General features: G+C 43.3%; 1 protein-coding gene across 1 annotated transcript in view; it reads left to right on the plus strand.

Annotated features, from left to right (window-relative positions):
- The window catches only part of acvr2aa (activin A receptor type 2Aa), a 91,621-nt gene that overhangs the window by 43,729 nt on the left and 25,777 nt on the right, over positions 1–22,115 (plus strand). The window contains exon 4 of the mRNA XM_080456517.1: positions 13,388–13,542. Coding sequence (XP_080312643.1) covers positions 13,388–13,542 — 155 coding nt within the window. The remainder of the gene's footprint in view (positions 1–13,387; positions 13,543–22,115) is intronic.

Genomic DNA, 22,115 nt, shown 5'->3' on the forward strand with positions numbered 1-22,115 from the left:
ATTTTCAAACATTTTAGTGCTTTACTTTTGGTACTTTTAATACATTTTGATACCAATACTTTTGTACTTTTATTCAAGTAAATGTTTAATTCCAGACTTCTACTTGTAACAGAGTACTGCTACATTGCAGTATTGCTACTTAAGTAAAAACATTTGAGTACTTTTTCCACCAGTGTGTGTGTGTGTGTGTGTGTGTGTGTGTGTGTGTGTGTGTGTGTGTGTGTGTGTGTGTGTGTGTGTGTGTGTGTGTGTGTGTGTGTGTGTGTGTGTGTGTGTGTGTGTGTGTGTGTGTGTGTGTGTGTGTGTGTGTGTGTGTGTGTGTGTGTGTCATCGGCTGTGTGCACATTGCACAGCTATCGCATTCTCACAAAAAGATAAATAGGCTAGCTTTAGTTTTTCCAGCATGTCAAGTTGTCATCCACCTTTTTCAGGGTGGAAAGACAGGCAGCAGCAACATTACCCAAATGCCTTTTCGCCCCCTTTTTCTTCGTTTTTTTGGGGGGGTGACAGCTGCCATCTCGCTCGCTAGGCATGGCACAAAGCTGGCATATACCTCCCCCGAATCATCCTGGTTGTTGTGATCCGTAAACATTTGCTTTCCTTAATGCATTCAATCCGGGAACGCATCTGTGTCATTTTAGATGTCTTTGGCTATTCAAAAATAGCAGATATACAAGCTCCATAGAGTGCCGTGCTATGAGCTTGTAGATCTGCAATAAAAATACATTTTAAAAAAAAAGATTTTGTTTTGCAAATCTTTGAATAAATAGTTTTTTTTAAAGCCAACATTTGTCATTTGTCACAATGTTCATTTGACAAATGTCTTCTAAATCCTAACAGTTTTCTGAAAAACTATTGTTTTTCTTGTCAAGGACCCCCAACATTATGTTTTTGGCCGCCGATCCCCATCAAAATATGTTGTTCCAGGGACTCCTAGAAGCAAAGATTTGAGTAAAAACATATATATATATATATATATATATATATATATATATATTCAAAGATTTGCACAAAAAAGTATAAAATAATGCTTATAGCTAAAAGAAAATCTAAAACGACACAGTATGCGTTCCAGGATTGAATGGGATAAACAAACAAAAAAAGGATGTAGCCTATAACCATACGTAAACGGCAAATTCTTTTTGGCATTTTTTTTTTAGTTCCACAACTCTGGGAGCCTGTGCTGTTGGTCCAAACTGCCAGCAGCACGCTGGCCAATGAGAGCACTAACGTACTACTACTATTACTATTATTACTGTAGCTCCTCGCACAACAATGATGACACAGGTCGGGTTCTTTATGAACGGGCATTTATTGCTTCAGGCATTCTCCTCATCCCTCAGTCATGCCGTGAGAACTACATGTTCACACACAAAATAATAAACAATAATCAATAACTTGCACGGTAAATAACAACATAGATCAAAGCATACATAAATGAAAATACAATGACCGGTAGAAATGCGCAACGCGCAGGTTAACCACAACGGTAACATCAAAGTGAGATCAAACATAAAATACCTCGTTGGCCGCTTGTTGTGGAAAAGAGGTTCTTCGTTGTTGAGTTGCTTAATGTCCTTAGAATGTCTTTTGACCGTCTGTCTATCGTTTCAGACGTCTTTTAATAACCTTAGCAGCATGAAATCACAAACTGCAAGTTTTTACAGAGCTTAGTCGACCAGGTTTGTTTGCACCACCTGTCAGTAATGACATGCAATCATGTGTCAATCAATAATGGTCCGGGGGTGCTACTGACAGACAGGGAACTTTGTTCCGCCCCAGAACTTTTAATCACATTATGTTTTTACATTTTTAACTTTACACGAAATCAATTATGACCCAAAATATGTATTTATATCATGAAATTAGGAATTATACCTTATGAACTTAATGACCATTTATTTTCTGTATTTAGCAATTTTAGTATTTTTATAGTTTGCATTTTAATAGCAGCACTTACACTCCCACCAAATCACTCGTTATTACAAACGTGGGATTTTTTGCAATCAAAATTATGAAAAACAAACAAATATTTCGAACTTGAGTGAGTGTGACCTTAAGTATGATTACGTGCTTTAAGTGTGTATGTATGTGACCAAGTTGGCCTTGTGTGTGGTGTGCCTTATTCTAAGTGTGGTGTCACTGACCAGTGGTTTGATCCTTTGCACCATGCCATCTGCACTGGGGTATCCATTCTTCCATCTTGGCCAGAATTCACTGGCTAGGAAGTGCACTCTTCTCCACCTCTTGTTCAGATGGAGGTCTTCTTTGTGGAACTGTCCATGTGGGGGTAGAATTGTGGGATGTTTCACGTAGTGGCTCAATGTCTTGAGCCTGGCGACAGGCCTCACTGCCCTGGTCCAGTTGGAGAATTTCTTTAAGTGGTTCACCACTGAATTCACTTCCTTTGTCTTGACTTTGTTGTCATGAACTTTACAGAGCTCAGCGGTTGTTTCTAGTTCTCCCACCATTTTCTTTCCATGTGGAAGATTCTGCTGTCCAGAACAGTCAGGCCTCTTCAGCTGGTTAGACTCCTTTGACTGAACTGTGTATTGTTTAACATCTGTCGATTTGATCCTTTTAACTTGAACTTTGCACACTTTGTGCACTTCTGTCTTTAACTCAACCGATGGCTGCACAGCAGGTGTCACTTGTTGCACTATGATGCTGTGACTGGTTCCCACTACATCACTGCAGTCGTCCACCGGATGCGAGCAGCCGACGATGCTCCAGCCGAGATCGGTCCGCTGTGCATATGGATGACCATCTTCACCTGACAGGATCTCTCTTGGTAGGAGGGCTTGTTGACAGTTGAAGCCGATCAGTAGGCCTATTTTGCAGTCCAACAGTGGTGGAATCTTATCCACCAATTGTTCCAGATGAGGCCACCCTAGAGCAGTTTCCGAAGTTGGAATGTGCGACCTGTATGCTGGAATTAACTCTTGTGAGTAAACTGGTGTCAATGGAATCCTTTTTTCCAAGTTGTAACCTCTCACTTGTAGATTGGTCAACTTCTGACAGTGTTTGACTGTTGTCCTTGCAGATATTGTGGATAGTCGTATCTTGACAGTCTCTTTGTTTGCGTTTAAACCTTGGGCCACTTCATCAAGGATGAACGTCGTATCGCTCTGCGTGTCCAAGAGCGCGTAGACAAGAACTTCTTGATCTGGCTGTTTCATGGATGAGACCCAGACTGGTATGATTGAGGACACGTGTGTATTTAGACCTTCTTGTATGACTCTATTGGCAGTTGCATTTACAATTATCTCTGTGGTGTCTGCCTCATCATTTGAGTTGGCTCCTCTTGGAGGTCTGGAGCTTTGTCGTTCACTGAACTTGTCATCATGCAAACATGTCGGGTGGCTCCTCTGACATTTTTCACATGTGCTCTTGTCATCACACACATTTGAGCGATGACCAGTCTTCAAACATCCAAAGCAAAGCTTCTCTGCTTGCACAAACTTAACACGATCTTGAACTGTCTTTTCTTGGAACTTTCTGCACTTTGCAAGGTCATGTCCTGGTCTTTCGCAGAGCATGCATGACAGGGTATCACTCCGTGTTGTGTTTGTGGCCAATGTCTTTGCTTGAATGGGTTGGCTTCGTGGTTGTCTTGGTGTCTCACCTTCAGTATTCCTGAGTGCTTGCATTGAGCATACAGGATCACAAGCAAGGTCTGCTTCTTCTGCCAGGAAGTCTACAAATTCTTTGAATGGTGGATAGTACTCAGCGTTTACTTGTCTGTATTTCATGGCTCTGCGGTTCCATCTGGATGCCAACCAGTCTGGTAATTTCCGCAGAAGGTTTTGATTCTCATTAAAGTGATTGAGGATTTCCAACGTCTTAATGTGGGGCATTGCGGCTTGGCAGCCCTTGAGGAAGTCAGACAATTCTCTTAGCTCCTGGCCATCTTTAACACTTATTTTTGGCCAAGCATGCAGCTTGTCTGTGAAGGACTTCCCAATCAGGAATAGGTTTCCAAACCGTTCTTCTAACAGCTGCCAGGCTGTGTCATATGCTTCTTCTGTACCTAATAGGAAGAAACCTTCAACTGCTTTCTTCGCAGCACCACCTAGGTACTTTCTCAGGTAATACAGTTTTTCGTTCTTTGGAATGTTTTTCTTGTCAATTAATGTCTTGAAAGACAGTTGCCAGTCTTTGTATCTCAAAGGATCTCCGGTGAATACCGCAGGCTCTGGCGTTGGAAGACGATTGGCACTTATAGCTTCTGCTAGCATCTTGACAAAATCAAGAGTGTTCTGCTCTTGGGGCAGGGGCGTTGCGCTTGTTGCAGCTTGAGGTAGACTTTGGGGACTAGGGACTTGACTTGTGACTTGTTGATATTGGGGAATGAATAAGGGGCTTGAGATGTGGGGAGCTTGTATTGTAACTGGTAGGGCTTGAGGAATGAATGAGGGGGTTGAGGCGTGTATGGCTTGTGCTGTAAATGGCGGAGATTGGGGAATGAATGGAGGGCTTGAAATATTGAGGGTGTGTGTTGGGACTGGCAGAGGTTGGTAAGTGGATGGGAGGTTTGGGGCATTGAGAGTGTTTCCTTCGGTTAGGTCATAGACTCTCACTCGAGCTTGTGCAGCATTCAACTTCTTCATTTCGTCTAAGCGTTCAATCTTCCGTTGCCTTTCTTTTATCACTTGTTCTCTGGCCAGCGTCTCAGCTTCCATCGCTTGTTGTCTGGCTAGCTTCTCGGCATCAAATTGCGCCAGTCGATCCCTTTCTTCAGCTTCCATCACTTGTTCTCTGGCCAGCGTCTCAGCTTCCATCGCTTGTTGTCTGGCTAGCTTCTCGGCTTCAAATTGCGCCAGTCGATCCCTTTCTTCAGCCTGTAGCCTTAGATGTTCGGCCTCCATTGATTGTTGTCTGGCTAGCTTCTCAGCTTGTAGCCTTAGAAGTTCTCTTGTTTCCCTCTCTTGTTCTTCCAACACTGCCAGAACTTCTTGGGATGCAGCGGCTTCAGCTGCAGCCTCATTTCTTTTGACTGTGTTGTTACTTGAGTGGGTAGAACTACAGTTTGACTTATGTGACGGTGACCTTAACCAGGAACCTGTTGAGTCTAGGATTGAACCAATGTCAGGCCATGGATCTTCCTCTTCTTCTGACGTATGCCCTTGAAGTTTCTTTGTTGCCTTCTTAACAATGAATTCTGAAAGAGACACACAGGTGTCTACCGTACGCCGTATGTCTGGCTCAGGGGTTTGCAGTCGACGTAATTCATCATAAATGGACGTTACCTCAGAATGGATGATCTCCATGTTCTGAATCAGTACCTTTAATTCTTCTTCGGGGGCCTCAACAGCCAATGTTTCCTTGCCTACTTTTACATGATACTTCCACTTTGCGAAAGTCATTCTGTACCTACGTTGTACACCTTTTAGCTTGTCTTCTTCAAGTTCTCTTCCCTTTTCTGTCAGAGTTCGATTTCTTTCACTTCTTCGTAGTGTCTCCTCTTGTTCTGATTCAGTGGCTGTAGCCTCAGATAGAGTAGATGCATTGACATTTTCTGTAACCTGGGGTTGCACAGGTGGATTGGCGTTTTCCTGGGCGGTTTCGGTGCTTGGGTCAGACATGGTGAATGAATGTGTAAACTGTGTAAATATGACTGTATGTATCCTGTGTGCACTGTGTACTGTACTGTATGTGGGAAACTTAGGTAGCCTTTAAGTTTACTTCAATTTTAGAATCAAAATAAGAAATAACCTTGGCAAAAATGCAAGAATTAACCTTAAATGCAGATACAATATGCTTAGAAATACCTTAAATCACTTATTCTAAAAATAAGGAAATATTTTTTACAACAGTGGAGTTGTCCTTTAACCTTGGTTACTTTCATGAAAACAAACAAAAAACAAAACACATTAGTTCTCCTTTAACCTTCTTATTTTTAGGTGTAAAACCAAATGAGTTGTCTTTTAAACCTTTGTTTTAAATAAACACAAACATTTATTATCCTCTAACTTCTTATCATGAAATACAAAATGACTTATACTTTAAACCCTTTAGTTTGGTAAAACACAAAATTACAATCTTAATTTCAACCCTTTTTGTTTTCTTATTTCTTTACAAAACCCTGTTCACTTGCTTATGTGACTTTCTTCTTTCTTCTTGTTAACCTTATAAATGTAACAACTGAAAATACCAGCACATAGAATTATCCCCAAACGTGTAGGCTAAGCTCAATAAGCAGGGTTAATAGATCTGAGTCCTTTGGTTGCAATGTCCAAGTTTAACCGCTTCTCAGACCACCTTAACTTGAGGATTGTGGTAGAGAACTTCTTGGCTATAGCTTGAAACGTTGCGCTTTCAACACAGTCTATCACCGTTGCTTGCCGTGGCTATGCCGACACCTACTTTGTGGGCTTGCTTCTTTTATGCTGGACGTTTGTTTGTTGCGTCGCACCCGCGGTGATCGCATCGTCATCCGCGGTGGTCTCGTCGTCTCGCCTACCCGTGCTGTGATGAGCAGTCGAGTTCTCACTGTAGCTCCTCGCACAACAATGATGACACAGGTCGGGTTCTTTATGAACGGGCATTTATTGCTTCAGGCATTCTCCTCATCCCTCAGTCATGCCGTGAGAACTACATGTTCACACACAAAATAATAAACAATAATCAATAACTTGCACGGTAAATAACAACATAGATCAAAGCATACATAAATGAAAATACAATGACCGGTAGAAATGCGCAACGCGCAGGTTAACCACAACGGTAACATCAAAGTGAGATCAAACATAAAATACCTCGTTGGCCGCTTGTTGTGGAAAAGAGGTTCTTCGTTGTTGAGTTGCTTAATGTCCTTAGAATGTCTTTTGACCGTCTGTCTATCGTTTCAGACGTCTTTTAATAACCTTAGCAGCATGAAATCACAAACTGCAAGTTTTTACAGAGCTTAGTCGACCAGGTTTGTTTGCACCACCTGTCAGTAATGACATGCAATCATGTGTCAATCAATAATGGTCCGGGGGTGCTACTGACAGACAGGGAACTTTGTTCCGCCCCAGAACTTTTAATCACATTATGTTTTTACATTTTTAACTTTACACGAAATCAATTATGACCCAAAATATGTATTTATATCATGAAATTAGGAATTATACCTTATGAACTTAATGACCATTTATTTTCTGTATTTAGCAATTTTAGTATTTTTATAGTTTGCATTTTAATAGCAGCACTTACAATTACTACTACTATTGCTGCTGCTGCTGCTGGTGGCAGTGCCATGTGTGCCGACGTGCTGCTTTCCCGGGTCTCTTATGCCTAAGGGATTGCTGTGCCTTTCAGATTACAGGGACTGATCTCCCAGCTCCCCCCACCTCCTCCCCCCAACACCATCCTCTTAACAACATCAAGAATGCGCTGGCATTGAAGGGCTGCGGGGGTGAGGGTCACCGATTTGTCACTTCAGACTTATTTGCCCTTCCTGAGCCCCCCTCAAACCAACCGTTTCTACCGGATCGTTTTCTTTTTTGAAAACGTTGGTTCGGTTGTGTGTGTTTTTCTTCAATAACAATAACAATAATAATAATAATAAAAATTGTGTTCCTTTTTTTTGTTGTTTTGGCTGTATGAAGTCAGGGATAGAAAAAAACGTGTCACCTCACATATTTTTGTCATTGATGACGGGGGTAAGGCTGTCACAGCAGGATTTGTCAGCGCCTTAAAACAGTTCTTTTCCTAAAAGCCAGTAAAGGCTTATACACAAAAGAGTGTAATAAAAGCTTTGCCGGGATTTGGGGGCGGGGGGGGTGTGTGTGTGTCAGCTCTCTCTCTCTCTCTCTCTCCCCCTCTCTCTCTCTCTCTCTCTCTCTCTCTCTCTCTCTCTCTCTCTCTCGTGATGCTTATGCAACCAAACATAGCTTTATTTTTGGGCAGCGACTAACTAGATGTGGAATGCCCTGGATATTTGGGAATCAAAAAAAAAAAAAGCACAGGAAGCCTCATTGCCCCCGCTGACTGTAGTGTGGAACCGACCGAGGGGGAGGGGGGGGGTGGGTGACAGGACAGCACACACAGCTGCTGCTTTTTTTAACCTAGCAACACGGCCTATCTGGGGACCGGGGGGGGAGAGAGAGAGGTTTAGACTTAGAGGAGGATATAGAGGGGAGGGAGGGAGGGAGAGAGAGAGAGCGTGACCCGCTGACCAGGAGATCTTGTGCAGCTTTGAGTGGCGTGCGGCAATCTTAATGCCCCACGGTGGGTCAAGGGGAGGAGGGGCTGGCAGGGAGGAGGAGGGGCTGCCAGGCGTGTGCAGCAAACGCTAAGAGAAGCCTGGAGGAGAGGCAGGCAGGGTGGGAGGGGCTTAGCAGCTGCTGCTGCTGCTGCTGCTGCTCAGTGTTGCCATGTCCGATTATTATAAGCGACTTTGGGCTTGTTTTTCTTTGAAGTTCCTTTTTAAATATTGGTAGTTGCGGGTTGCGTTTTTTTGGGGGTTGTTTCCATTTTTTGTATTATTATTTAAACCAGTGGTTCTCAAATATTGTCATGTCATGGACCCCCAAATTAATGTGTATTTGTCCCCTAACCCCACCATCTGAAAATGTTTCGTGCCTGGGAGCCCCTGTTTAAAATATGCCGCATTTTTATTTAAAAAAAACGATCTTCAAGCTCACAACGCGTTGCATCGCGACTCATCGGCCGTTTTCAAATAGCCGGCGTATACAGTACATAGGTTTAAAGTGCTCACGTGGCCTATTAGTCGCTTCTTTTCAGCTTGTTTTCCTAGACCGAGTTTGCTTATTTCTCTCACAAAACCTGGCAACACTGCTTGCTGCTGCTGCTGCTGCTGCTGCTGCTGCTGCTGCTGCTGCTGCTGCTGTGTTTTTCAGCTCAAAGAGGCTAATCCAGGCTCTCATCCTCTGCTCCGCAGCTAAAATTGCGCGCTGGGGGGGGGGGGGGCACGGCGAGGTCGTCGAGTGCTGTTGCGCTGCTGTCAGCATCCTGAAACAGTGCCCCACTGTAACCATGTAAAGGCACTACTGAATACCAGTTCAGCTCAGGTCGCCTGCCTACCACCCACTCTCTCTCTCTCTCTCTCTCTCTCTCTCGCTCGCTTTTATACACACACTGACACAATCTGAGAGGCACATGCACTTTGTGTGCCCTGAGAGGGGCGGGGCAGGGCAAGGGGTGGGGGGGGAGGGGGAGGGGGAGGCTGACATAGTTTGCATGCGAGTGTGTTTTTGATAGCAACACGGCCACTGCTTTGGTTCAGCAGCACCACACAATCAAATTATTTCCGCTCTCTTGCACTCACCTTTCCCTCACTGGAGCCCCACACACACACACACACACACACACACACACACACACACACACACACGCACATACACTCCACGCCAGTCGCCACCACGCCTAACCCCACTTATTACATCTACCTCCACACCTGTTTTATATTAACCCATTCAATCCGGGAACGCGTCTCTGTCATTTTTTATTTCTTTGGCTATTCAAAAATAGCAGATCTACAAGCTATGAGCTTGTAGATCCCCAGAAACAAAGATTTTAGTTACGAATGTTCGCTTTAAAAAATTGCACACATTTTCACGATTCTCTTTTCAAAAATAGCAGATATACAAGCTCATAGCGCTATGAGCTTGTATATCAGCTATTTTTGAATAGCCAAAACAATCTATAATGATAGAGATGCGTTCCCGGATTGAATGGGTTAAAATCCCATTTAGAATGTTAGAATATTTTTTTGAATAATTAGCATTTCTGTCGGCGCAGAAACCTCTTATCTCCGTATTCTAACTTTTTGTTGTTTTTTTCGTAAATGAACGCCCTACTTGATCACACTACAGCTTCACACAAAAGCATCAAAAGTAGCAGATATACAAGCTCGAAATGCTGCGCGAAGCCATACATTTTTTTTGCTTGTAGATCTGCTACTTCAGCTATTTTTTTATTTGAATCGTGAACCGTAACAGTTTGAGGTTTCCACTCGACGGAGACGATTTGCACCCCTTGCTGGAAGCTGGACCTTGAGTTTCCCTTTTAAGTATCATTTGAATAATGATAAAAAGCCATGCCCTTCCAAAATAGGATAGGAGGAAAAAAAGCATTTTACAAAAATGCTGTCAATTTACCAATCAATTATACATAGCAGTGGTTCTCAACCAGTGGTCCAGGCCCTTGAGGGGGTTCCAGGTGGTCCCCAGCTAAATGATGGAAGAGTTGGTAACCAAATAGACCCTTATTATAGATCTTTAACTCTTGAGAGCGTAAAATGAAACCTACGGGTCCATTTGGTTTCATTTTACGCTCTCAAGAGTAAAATTATTGTTTGACATAGCTGCATTACATAATTTACAAGATGTCGACACAATTAGAGAACGTAGAAGGAATATTCTAAGTTTTGGGTCTGAGAGGCTAAATCTCTAAACGGTGGTCCGTGGCTCAAATGCCGAATAAATAACGGACCTCGATATGAAAAAGGTTGAAAACCACTGAGTTATAGTAATACGTTGATAGAGGTTTAACCATGTAAGGCCTCTCTCATACTTCACCATGTTATGACAGCGTTGCACAGCTTAAATAGTTGCAGTGCATTGTTGAGCTGGTCCCGTCAGCTATTTTCGGAAACGAAACAGAAAAAATCTAAATGTTTTGCCTGTGATGACATGCCCCAAAAATAGGCACGCCAGGTGGTTAAAAAGCTGCTTTTTTCTGTCTGTGTGTTACAGTACGTGTGTTAATTTAGATAATTCTGCCCCCCCCCAGTAAACCTGCTGTGCAATGAGCTAGCGTTTGCAATTGTGTGAGAGGGAAACGGGAGTAGTGTGTGTGTGTGGAGCGTGAGATCAACTTGATTTAACCCATTAAGACCTGGAACGCATCTGTGTCACTTTTTGATTTGAGCTATTAAAAAAAAAGCATTATTTTACACTTTGGCTATTCAAAAATAGCAGATCTACAAGCTCATAGCACTGCACCGAGTGCATCTGCTATTTTTGCAAAATCGTGAAAATGTGTGCAAATCTTTGAATATATATTGTTTAAAGCAAACATTTTTAACTCTATTCTTTGCTTTTGGGCATCCCTGAAACAAAATATTTTTAGATGGGGGTCCGCGGCCAAATACATATCATATTGGGGGTCTTTGACATGAAAAAGTTTGAGAACCACTGTAGCGACAGTTTTTTTCAAAGAACTGTTAGGATTTAGAATCGGCTTCATGTCTTAATGGGTTAACCATCGTACTCAGTAGCACTAAGCCCCTGTGGATTTGGCAGCTTTCTATCCAGAGCCAGTGAGGTATTTAGTCCAAAGAGAGGGTAAAAAAGAGAGATATTCCAGCCCACACTAGCCTCCCTGCAGCGAACGTTGACAGGCACAAAGGGAGGGCGCTCGCATTCTTGGCCGAGCTGTCGTAGGGTGACGTCATGTTGAAATCCTTCTCTCAACGCCGCTCGATATGAGGCCGCAACAGTAGGCTTTTGTGTATGTGTCGTTTTTTTTTTTTTTTCAAGGTATTTCCACCTCAGTCAAAAGCACCGCAAATGGATCTGGAAGGAGAAAGTTCATAGGCAGGTGACAACAGTCGTGAGCCAAACCGGAATCCATTGCTATCGGCTAAGGATATGCCCACATACAGTTAACAGTAGGGCTGTCAAACGAATATTCGATATTCGAATATTATTCGAATATTGGGAAAATATGTATATTCGAATATGAAAATGTATATTTGAATAAAATAAAAAAATAAAAAAGTTTAATTTTTTTATTATGTTTATTTGACAGGGTCAATACAAAAAACAATGTATGAAGTTTTAAAAACAAATAAAAGATATGTTTTATTGGATCCGAGCACTCGATACATTGTTTTTTGTACTGTTTCTGTCAACAAAAAAATAATTAAAAAAAATAATAATATTAATATAATATATATATAATATAATATATATATATTTTTTTAATATTCGAATATATTCTAAGACCAATATTCGAATATCATTTCTGAGGAAAGTTGACAGCCCTAGTTAACAGTATGCACCAGATCTGGGCGATATGACTTCCTCATGGCGAAGAGTCGATGTTCAGCGTTCCTCGATATTGCCATGTTAGCTGTAAATGTATCTCCCATGTTTTAAATGTCGTTCAGACTGATCTGAATAGTACAGGTTAAAAGGGAAAGCAAGCAAGGGAAAGATAGCAATTTCTTTGCTATCAGAATTTTGAAAATGTCTTGATCCATTAACACATTGAATGCCAATCGCGTAGATCTACGCGAACCTATTTAAAGCCGAAGCGTGCCAATCACGTAGATCTACGCGAACCGCCGGTTCGCGTAGATCCCCCCCCCCAGGTGCACTTTCGGAATTTTTTGATCCATTTCCGGTTCCGGTTTGAAGACCGGAAACAGAATTATTTGGGATCCGGTTTTGCCGATCACGTCGGCCCTCGTTCTACAGACGAAACTGAAACTCAATTCTCTTCCTGTAGTTTTTTCTCCTCGCATATCACTGTTTAACGTAATCCGCTCTAACTACAATCATGGAGATCCGTTTGACATGCGGTTTTCACTGGTAGATACAGTGAGATGTCGCGGATGTAAACAGACAGTGCACGGCTCAATCTTAAGGATTTTAACAAGATCTATGGCGACATGAAAAAAACAAAAAAACAACAATAACACGTTGGCACTGGTGAGTACATTATGAGATTAACATCTGGCATGGAATGTGTTAAGACCTGGAACGCATCTGTGTCATTTTCAGATTTCTTTAGCTATTCAAAAAATGGCAGATATACAAGCTCAGAGCACGGCTCCGAGTGCCGCGCTATAAGCTTGTAGATATGATATTTTTTTTTAATCTTGAAAATGTGTGCAAATCTTTGAATATAGGCTATATTTTTTTTTAAAGCGAACATTTGTAACTTAAAACTTAGCTTCTGGGGATTCTACATATGTCTTCTAAATCCTAACAGTTTTTTGAAGAAAAAAATTGCTATAATATCAGCGGTTCTCAAACTTTTTCATGTCAAGGACCACCCAAAATTATATGTATTTGGCCATCGACCCCCCCATCTCAAAGATATTTTGTTCCAGGGACCCCCAGAAGTTGTAACAGAGTAAAAAAAATTGCTTTAAAATATAAATATATTCAAAGATTAGCACATGTTCACGATTTTTCAAAAATAGCAGATCTACAAGCTCAGAGCACGGCACTCGGTGCCGTGCTCTGAGCTTGTATATCTACTATTTTTTAATAGCCGAAGAAATCTTCAAGTGACACAGATGCTTTCCCGGTCTTAAAGGGTTAAGAGAGTCATAAGTTGAATCATAAGTTGACGGGCAGAAACATTATGAAGTTTTTCTTTCTCTCACACTCCTCCTCATTTCCTGTGTTCCCTTTCACCCCTATAGCACCATCCAGCCCAGGGCCTCCCAAGCCGCCAGTGTTGACCACGCTGATGTACTCGCTGGTGCCCATCATGGGCATCACGGCCATCGTGCTGTTCTCCTTCTGGATGTACCGCCACCACAAGCTGGCCTACCCGCCCGTCCTTGTGCCCACCCAGGTAAGAACGAACACGCGCACACACACACACACACACAGCCATCAGATGCCACCAAGTCGTTTTTCTTTTCTGTTTTTCCTTGTTTTACTTTCCATCATCCGGCCCAGTAGCTTGCCATTGCTGCACAAACATTATGAACAAATCCCATGTCAGACCCTACGTCTCCAGGCTTTTCCTTATAGCGCTGCCCCGTGCGTTGGGAAGTGGCGGTATGTATCGTCGTAGCATTGTTGTCAGAAAGCCGTTTTTGTGGCTAATCTGAGCGATGCGCACATGCCAGCTTCCGCTCGGCCTCCGCAACGATACAGCTGCGGGGATGAAACCAGGTGAATTTCTTTTTGGATTAGCTCCATAACTTTGCGTCGGTCTCGGCTGTCATTCACAGGGAGCCAGAGGCACACGCAGCAGAGGTTCCATTGCACATGGAACCAACCCCGCTACCTCATGGATTTCCTTCCTCTTCTTTTTCTTTGACTCAAAAGCTGCCTGTTTTTTGTCACCTGCTCTCCTCCTGTCATTTTTGTTCCCCTGCTTTGACAACGCGGTGAAAGCGTCTCCTTTACCGAGGAAATGTGCTCCGTGTCGCGCACATCTCGACTCATCCTGCCACCCCCATCAGCTGATGAGTTGAATGCCTACCAAACGCAACGCTTAGAAAATCTCCGCGCGACTCTGTGCCAGGGCTAAAGTTAGTGGCCCGCACTTTGGCGCTCACTTTGGCCCGCTGGAGATGGCACGACTTTGGCAGTGACAAGACAGCCAACCTTGGAAGAGCATTTGCAGGCTTCAACTTGTCAACCCGCGCCGAGTGCGAGGCTCTGTAACGAGGGGAGGATAGGTTCAGAAAACGAGGGTAGGAAAAAACAGCAACTCCATGTGGTAGAGGCGTGTAGAATGTCTTTCAATGTTGTCAGGGTGACTCGTCTCATTTAGGCCAAGTGGGGCAGCGTACAGGATAAGGACATGGCAGCCCGTTGCTAGGCCTGTCACAATTATTACATAATCGCCTAATCCCAATTGTTTGAGATAATCGCAATTATTTTTGCATAATCGTCATAATCGTGTCCACGTTGAAAAATGTCCATAATTCTTTTTAGCATTTTTAGAAATAGCGGAAATAGTTTTTTGTCATATCTGACCTAAAAGCCGCACAATTAAATCGTTAATCGTAATTATTTTGTATGACAATTAATCGTCAAGTACCTACCCATTGCTGTACCGTGTCACTTTTGTACTTCTGTACCCAAATGTACCCATAAACCAGTCATTATCATGTTCATGTTCATGTGTTTGGCAGCCCTATACACGCAAATGTCACTGACTTGAGCGATGAAGCTACAGCATTGGTCGGCTGGTTGGCCTGACAACGGTTGCAGAGCAATCGTCCCTCCAGGCTATGGGATGTAATCTATACTCGGTTGGCCTAACGACAACAACAAGCTAGCCAATCGCAGAGCAATCGTTCCTCCAGGTTTATGGCTGTAGTTAACCCAGTTAACGCATCTGTGTCATTTTTTTAAATTTCTTTGGCTATTATGAAAAATCATGATGTGCACATCTTTGAATATATATTTTCAAAGCGAACATTTGTAACTCAAATCTTTGCTTCTGGGGAAATGTGTCGCATTGTGAGCTTGTAGATCTGCTATTTTCAAAATATCTTTTATATGTTTGAAAACTTGTGAAACGGGACATTCTGCATAATGAATACTTTCCACTTTTGGTACTTTAAGTCAATTTTGATACCAATACTTTTGTACTTTTACTCAACTACATTGTGAATTCTGGACTTAAACCTATAATGGAGTTTTTCCACATTGCAGTATTGATACTTTTACTTAAGTGAAAAACGTGAGTACTTTTTCCACCACTGACAAAAAAAAACTGGCTTGCAGACCCCCCCCCCCCCCCCGTATGGCATCCCAGCAACTTCCTGGTAATCACGAGAGACCGATGGTGAGAGGGGGGGGGGGGGGGGGCTTGCTTAGTCAAGTAGGACTGTGTGTGTGTGTGTGTGTGTGTGTGTGTGGTCAGTTCTCTCTCCCACTCATCAGGCACACAGTACAGTGAGCGCAGTAAAGTGTTCTGACTGAGTGGGGGAGGGGGTGGATTAATAATGCATGCTCTCTCTCCCTCCCTCTCTCTCTCTCTCTCTCCTCTATCTACCGCTCTGTTTTTTTTTCTCTCCTTGCTCTTAGCCAGCTCTCTCTATCTCCCCCCCCCCCCCTGGGCATAGTAGTTATAAAAAGGCAGGCTTGCAGTAGGTCAGAGAGATATGCCAGCCCAGGAGGTTGATCAATAACAAACTGTTTTTTTCCCCCCCTTTTTTGTGTTGTCGTTGCTAGCTAGGCATTATAGCGCGCTATGATTTACACAGGAGCAGTGGTGTAAAGTAACTAAGTACATTTACTCAAGTACTGTACTTAAGTACAATTTTTAGGTATTTTTTTACTTTACTGGAGTATTTACCATTGTCTATTATTTTTACTTCTACTCCACTACATCTCAGAGGCAAATATTGTACTTTTACTCCACTACAATTATTTGAACACTTTAGTTACTAGTTACTTTGCAGATATAAATTATGATATTATAAAACATACATTAACCACTTTAGCCCTATTTAAAACCTAGGCTATTTGAAAATAGCCGTACAAGTAATTTAGGTATATTTTGATACCAATACTTTTTGCACTTTTACTCAAGGACTTTCACTTGTAACAGAGTACTTCCACATTGCAGTATTGATACTTTTACTTAAGTAAAACATTGGATTACTTTTTCCAACACTGCTAGGTAGGCATTATAGCGCGCTATGATTTACACAGGAGGAGCACATAGGAGCTGCATATATATGAAGGGCACACACGTTCCGTTCTGCAACCTTCCCCCCCGCCCCCCCCTCGACCCCAAAACAAGTCAACATAGGCATGTGCGGTATGCAGATTGTGTTACCGAAGCGCATTAGCATAGATATTGCTCCTATTGTCGCTTAGTGCGGCGACACGAGATGGAAACCGGTACGAACTACGAAACGGGGGGGGGGGGGGGGGGGGATAGCTGCCGTACATACGCGGCGGCCACATGTTAGTTTCCTTCGCACGCGTGCACTTTGTTGCAGTAAGCGTGTACGAGCGTACGCATGCACACACACACACACACACCAGTGGTGGAAAAAATACTCAGATATTTTACTTAAGTAAAAGTATCAATACTGCAATATAGAAATACTCCGTTACAAGTAAAAAGTCCGGAATTCAAAATGTACTTGAGTAAAAGTACAAAAGTATTGGTATCAAAATGTACTTAAAGTACCAAAAGTAAAAGTACTAAAATGTTTGAAAATAGGCGATCTACAAGCTCACAACGCGTTGTGAGCTTGTAGATCGCCTATTTTCAAATAGCCTAGTTATAAAAATAGGGCTAAAGTGGTTAATGTATGTTTTATAATATAATAATTGCAAAGTAACTACTAACTAAAGTTTAATTGTAGTGGAGTAAAAGTACAACATTTGCCTCTGAGATGTAGTGGAGTAGAAGTGAAAGTACAGAAAATTGGAAATACTCCAGTAAAGTAAAAAATACCTAAACATTTTACTCAAGTACAGTACTTGAGCACAAGTACTTAGTTACTTTACACCACTGACACACACACACACACACACACACACACAGAGAGAGGTACACGTCGTGGGGAGAGAAGCTGAGAGCACGGAGCAGAGGCCCCGGCTGGTCAGTGTGTGGAGTCAGGCTGCCGCTGGGGCCCGGGCCTCACCCTGCCCCTGAACTCCATTCCCGGTGTGTGTGTGCAATGTGATCTGAGAGAGAGAGAGGGAGGGGGGGGAGGGAGCTTCTTCATTATTCATCAGCTTCCTATGGGCTCCCTCTGAGTAAGCATGCTCCTCAGCAACATGCAGAGAGAGAGAGAGAGAGAGAGAGAGAGAGGCGGGGGTGGATGTCAAGAGGGAGGGAGGGGGGGGGGCATGGTCTTTTAACCCTTTCAATCCGGGAACGCATTCTACAAATGTCTTCTAAATCCTGACGTTTAAAAAAAAAACGTATGTTGCTATATATGTATCAGTGGTTCTCAAACTTTTTCATGTCAAGGACCCCCAAAATGATATGTATTTGGCCACGGACCCCCATCTCAAAATATTTTGTTCCAGGGACCCACAGAAGCAAAGATTTGAGTTAAAAATGTTTGCTTTAAAAATAAATATATATATATATATATATATATAAAATATATATATTCAAAGATTTGCTAAAAATAGCAGATCTACAAGCTCATAGCGCGGCACTCTGTGAACTCTGTAACTCCGAGTTAAAAGAAGAAGAAAAAAACATAAATTGTGGAAATAGCCGATATAAAAGCTCACGTGTTTTGAACTTGTAGATCTGCTATTTTCCACCATTTTTGAAAATGTCGAAAGTATATGAACATTTTTAACATGGAAACGATTATGACGATGATGCAACAAAAAAAAGATTGCGATTAGGCAATTATGTAATAAATGTGACAAGCCTCGCCGTGTGTGCCCTCACCCCGTTACGCGTCTCTCTGAGGTGAGAGGCCAACGGGAGTGGAGTGAGTGCGGCCATAGCTGAGTGGTTAGTGAGCCCGCCTAGGGAACCAGCTGGCCCTGGTTGCCCCAGGTTCGATTCCAGGCTATCCCAGCATATGTGCCGATGATATGAAATTTGTCCCTGAGCAAGACTCTTAACCCCAATTGCTCACAGGTTCTCATTGGAAACAAGACCGCAAGGACTTTCATGAACGACCTGTTAAAAGGAATTATCCTTTTATCCTTAGTGCGTCCGTCCCTCCGTCCGTCCGTCTCTGCGGTGTTGCGTTCATCGCCACCTTGGGCCCCTGCACTCTCTAAAGTCCTCAGCCGGCCTTGTGAATAAGAGCCCTATGTGTGCTGTTTCTTCTGCTTGAATTTAATTTCCACCGCCTGCCTGGGCAAAACAAGGACACTCACTAGCTCTCGCTCGCTCGCTCGCTCGCTTGCCCACATCTCTCGCTCTCTCTCCGGCAGGCTTTTTGCATGCTCTCTGATCTGATGTTCCTTCTCCTATGTGCAAATGCACATGCGCGGCGCTAAGCGACACCATATTTTCCAATGCCACAGCTACGTGAGACGGCAACTTCAGTGTTTTTTTGCGTCTTAGGGGGATTTTGAGTGTATCTCCCTGTGCCTCTTGTGCGTGAAACAGGGGGGGAGGGGTACTAGTGCAGGTGTATGTTTTGAGTGGTGCGTTTCCATCTGTGTGTGTGTGTGTGTGTGTGTGTGTGTGTGTGTGTGTGTGTGTGTGTGTGTGTGTGTGTGTGTGTGTGTGTGTGTGTGTGTATTATGGAGAAGTGTGCTGACTCTGTAACCAGTGAAAGGACGGGACAGAGAAGCTAACAGCCATTGCGAAATTCTGGGGGCGTTGTTGGCAGCTGCTGAAACGCTTACCGTCAGCTTGTCATTTTTATAGCATCCCGGGGCTGAACACACTTGTACTATACAACACGGAAGAGGTGTATGTGTGTGTGTGTGGGTGCTTCGCGGACCGCATATCCTCAGCCGGTCTGAGCAGCCCTTTAACACAGTCAAACGCAGTGTGTGTGTACGCAACACACATGCGAGCGAGAGAGAAGGAGAGCAAACACGCTAGCAAAGAGAATGACACACTTCATCACTATGTAGGGAGAGTTGCTCACCCGGTTTTTGCTCGGAATGGCGAACAGAAATGAATTGGGTGCTCACACTTCTGCTCCATTGTTTGCAATGAGAAAGAGGGGGGGGTTTGGGAGAGCAAGTATAGCTCTTTGCATTATAGAGCGATGATTGCTTCTCAGCTTTCAGCGTTTTCTCATCCAGCGCTAATGGACAGGAGGAGGAGAGCGCTGTCTTGACTTGAAAATCTTGGCTGCAGGTGAGCCGGAGCGGAGCGCTCGGTCCAATGCTCGGCTTGCTCTCCAGATGTTGCCCCCTGTACCATCGACAGGACCTGGTGGTTGGGTCACTGTTGGCCTCCGCCAATGCCCAAAGGTCCTCCTTCCACTCACTGTGGTCCACATAACCAAACCAGAACAGTTTGGTTATAAAAAGGTGTGATGGCAGAAAGGCCCCCTTCTTCCGCCTTGTCATTGGTTCACGGAAATCTTCTCTTTTTTTAGGTCATTTTGTTGCTGCTCTTTTCTACTTATTACTGCCTTTTCCGTCCCATGTTTCTCATGCTGGAAACCTGTTTCTTCTATGCCTCCTCTTTCCCCCCTCGACTAGCACGCCTTTCATATTATGATAGAGGTAAGACAAGTCTGGTCTAGCTATTTGAGTTCACACTCACCATGAGATTGTTTTGGTTCTTTTTATCATTTTCACGTTGTTTCTTTGGTTTCTCCCCCCCCCCCCCGTTCCCCTCATTTTCTCTGTTTTCTTTTTGCATCTTTGCCTTGGTTAGCACCCCCCTCTCTCTCTTCCAAGCTTGGGCCTGTGCCACCCGCCATTTTATTATTATTTTCAAAATGCACAAATATTCTCTTTTTGTATTTGTGTTCCTGTGCTCTTTTGTACTTTTCATTTTGCCATGCGCCCCCTGCCATGGAATTTTATGTCATGATGCACGGATGGCGTTTATGTCGTGAACCTATATACTGTCCTGATTGGGGGGAGGTGTGTGTGTGTGTGTGTGTGTGTGTGTGTGTGTGTGTGTGTGTGTGTGTGTGTGTGTGTGTGTGTGTGTGTGTGTGTGTGTGTGTGTGTGTGTGTGTGTGTGTGTGTGTGTGTGTGTGTGCAGCACCACCACCACCACCCCCCCCAGAATCAGGTGCTGATGTGCATGGGCTGATGATTATCTGGATGAGTATCACTGATCAGAATTCTATCAGGTTGAGCATGCAGTGAATGAACTGATACAATGTGTCAATTCAGAGGGTGGGAATGGCGAAGTCAACACACACACACACACACACACACACACACAAACACTAACTTATTACTATACTAGCAAGGACATAAACATTTTTAGGATGCAATTTTGTAAACGCCATTTATATATTTTATATATCGTTGCTGTATGGCAGAAACCTCATATCTCCATATTGTAACCGTTTGTGTTTTTTTTTGTAAATTAATCCATTAAGACCATTTGTAACTCAAATCTTTGCTTCTGGAGGTCCGAGTGCCGCGCTATGAGCTTGTATATCTGCTATTTTTGAATAGCCAAAGAACTCTAAAATGACACGTTCATGCGTTCCCAGATTGAATGGGTTTACGCGAAAGTTCCTAAGTTCCTAAATGGCTCTGTGCATAATAGTAGTCCCACTTTTCCTGTTCTAGCTCAGTTTCCCATGGCTTCTTTTGATTGGCCCAGCAGCAGGTTTAAACACATGTTGAAGGTGTCGTGATTGATGTGTGTTTCCGGTTCAATCCTGCTTACAGAGCTAATCAAACGAAGCAGAGGGGAAAACGTGTGTGCCACCTTGTGGAAAAGCCCAATTCAAAACGACCATTCTTTGTGAGGAAAACAGGAAAATTGTCCCCACAATGTATTATGTATTTTTCTAATTCTACTTATACTTGTGGGGGACATTTGGCCCTCCACAAGTATAGTCACACACACACACACACACACACACACACACACACACACACACAAATCTCTGTCACGCATCTCTGTCATTTTAGATTTCTTTGGCTATTCAAAAATAGCAGATATACAAGCTCATAGCGCGGCACCGAGTGCCGCGCTATGAGCTTGTAGATCTGCTATTTTAGAAAAATCTTGAAAATTTGTGGAAATCTTTGAATATATATATTTTCAAAGCAAACATTTGTAACTCAAATCTTTGCTTCTGGGGGGATTCTACAAATGTCTTCTAAATCCCAACAGTTTTTTTTAAAAACGTATGTTTCTATATCAGTGGTTCTCAAACTTTTTCATGTCAAGGACCCCCAAAATGATATGTATTTGGCCGCGGACCCCCATCTCAAAAGATTTTGTTCCAGGGACAAAACACACACACACACGCACCCGCACACGCACGCACACTTACTCTCTCCATGCTCACTTATGCTCACATCATCTCCTAGTGTCTCTCTCTCTCTGTCCTTTTCACCCTGTGTCTCTTTCTCTCTCCCTCCGTCTCTCAATACCAATGTCAGCCCACATATATACCGGACATTTCCTCCCCCCTCTAAAGGCAAGGTCAGCTGGTTCTTTTTTTCCGCCCTATAGTCACCGGCAGGATAAACCGCTCTCAGTTGCCTGTAAACAAGAGTATCGATTTTCCTCTTTTGAGGACAAAGAACGCCTCATAAAATTTGATAAATGCCTGTGTGGGGGGCCTTTCCATCCCCGACCCGTCCCTCGGGGGACGACCGTACCATAAAAATAAAGAAAACGCAATTGTTTTCATTAGTTGTCTTTTTTTCTCCCTCCTTTTTGCTTGTCGCAATTCATTTTATTTCTTTCTCCAATGATTGACACCGAGGAGAATGGAAGTATCAACATGACCTTGTACACTGCACGGCTGGTGTGAGGTTCTCGGCAGTCGGAGCCCCAGGGGCCCACGAGGCATG

This window comes from Gymnoscopelus braueri (assembly GCF_963280865.1).
Source record: "Gymnoscopelus braueri genome assembly, chromosome: 18".
Classification (NCBI taxonomy): domain Eukaryota; kingdom Metazoa; phylum Chordata; class Actinopteri; order Myctophiformes; family Myctophidae; genus Gymnoscopelus; species Gymnoscopelus braueri.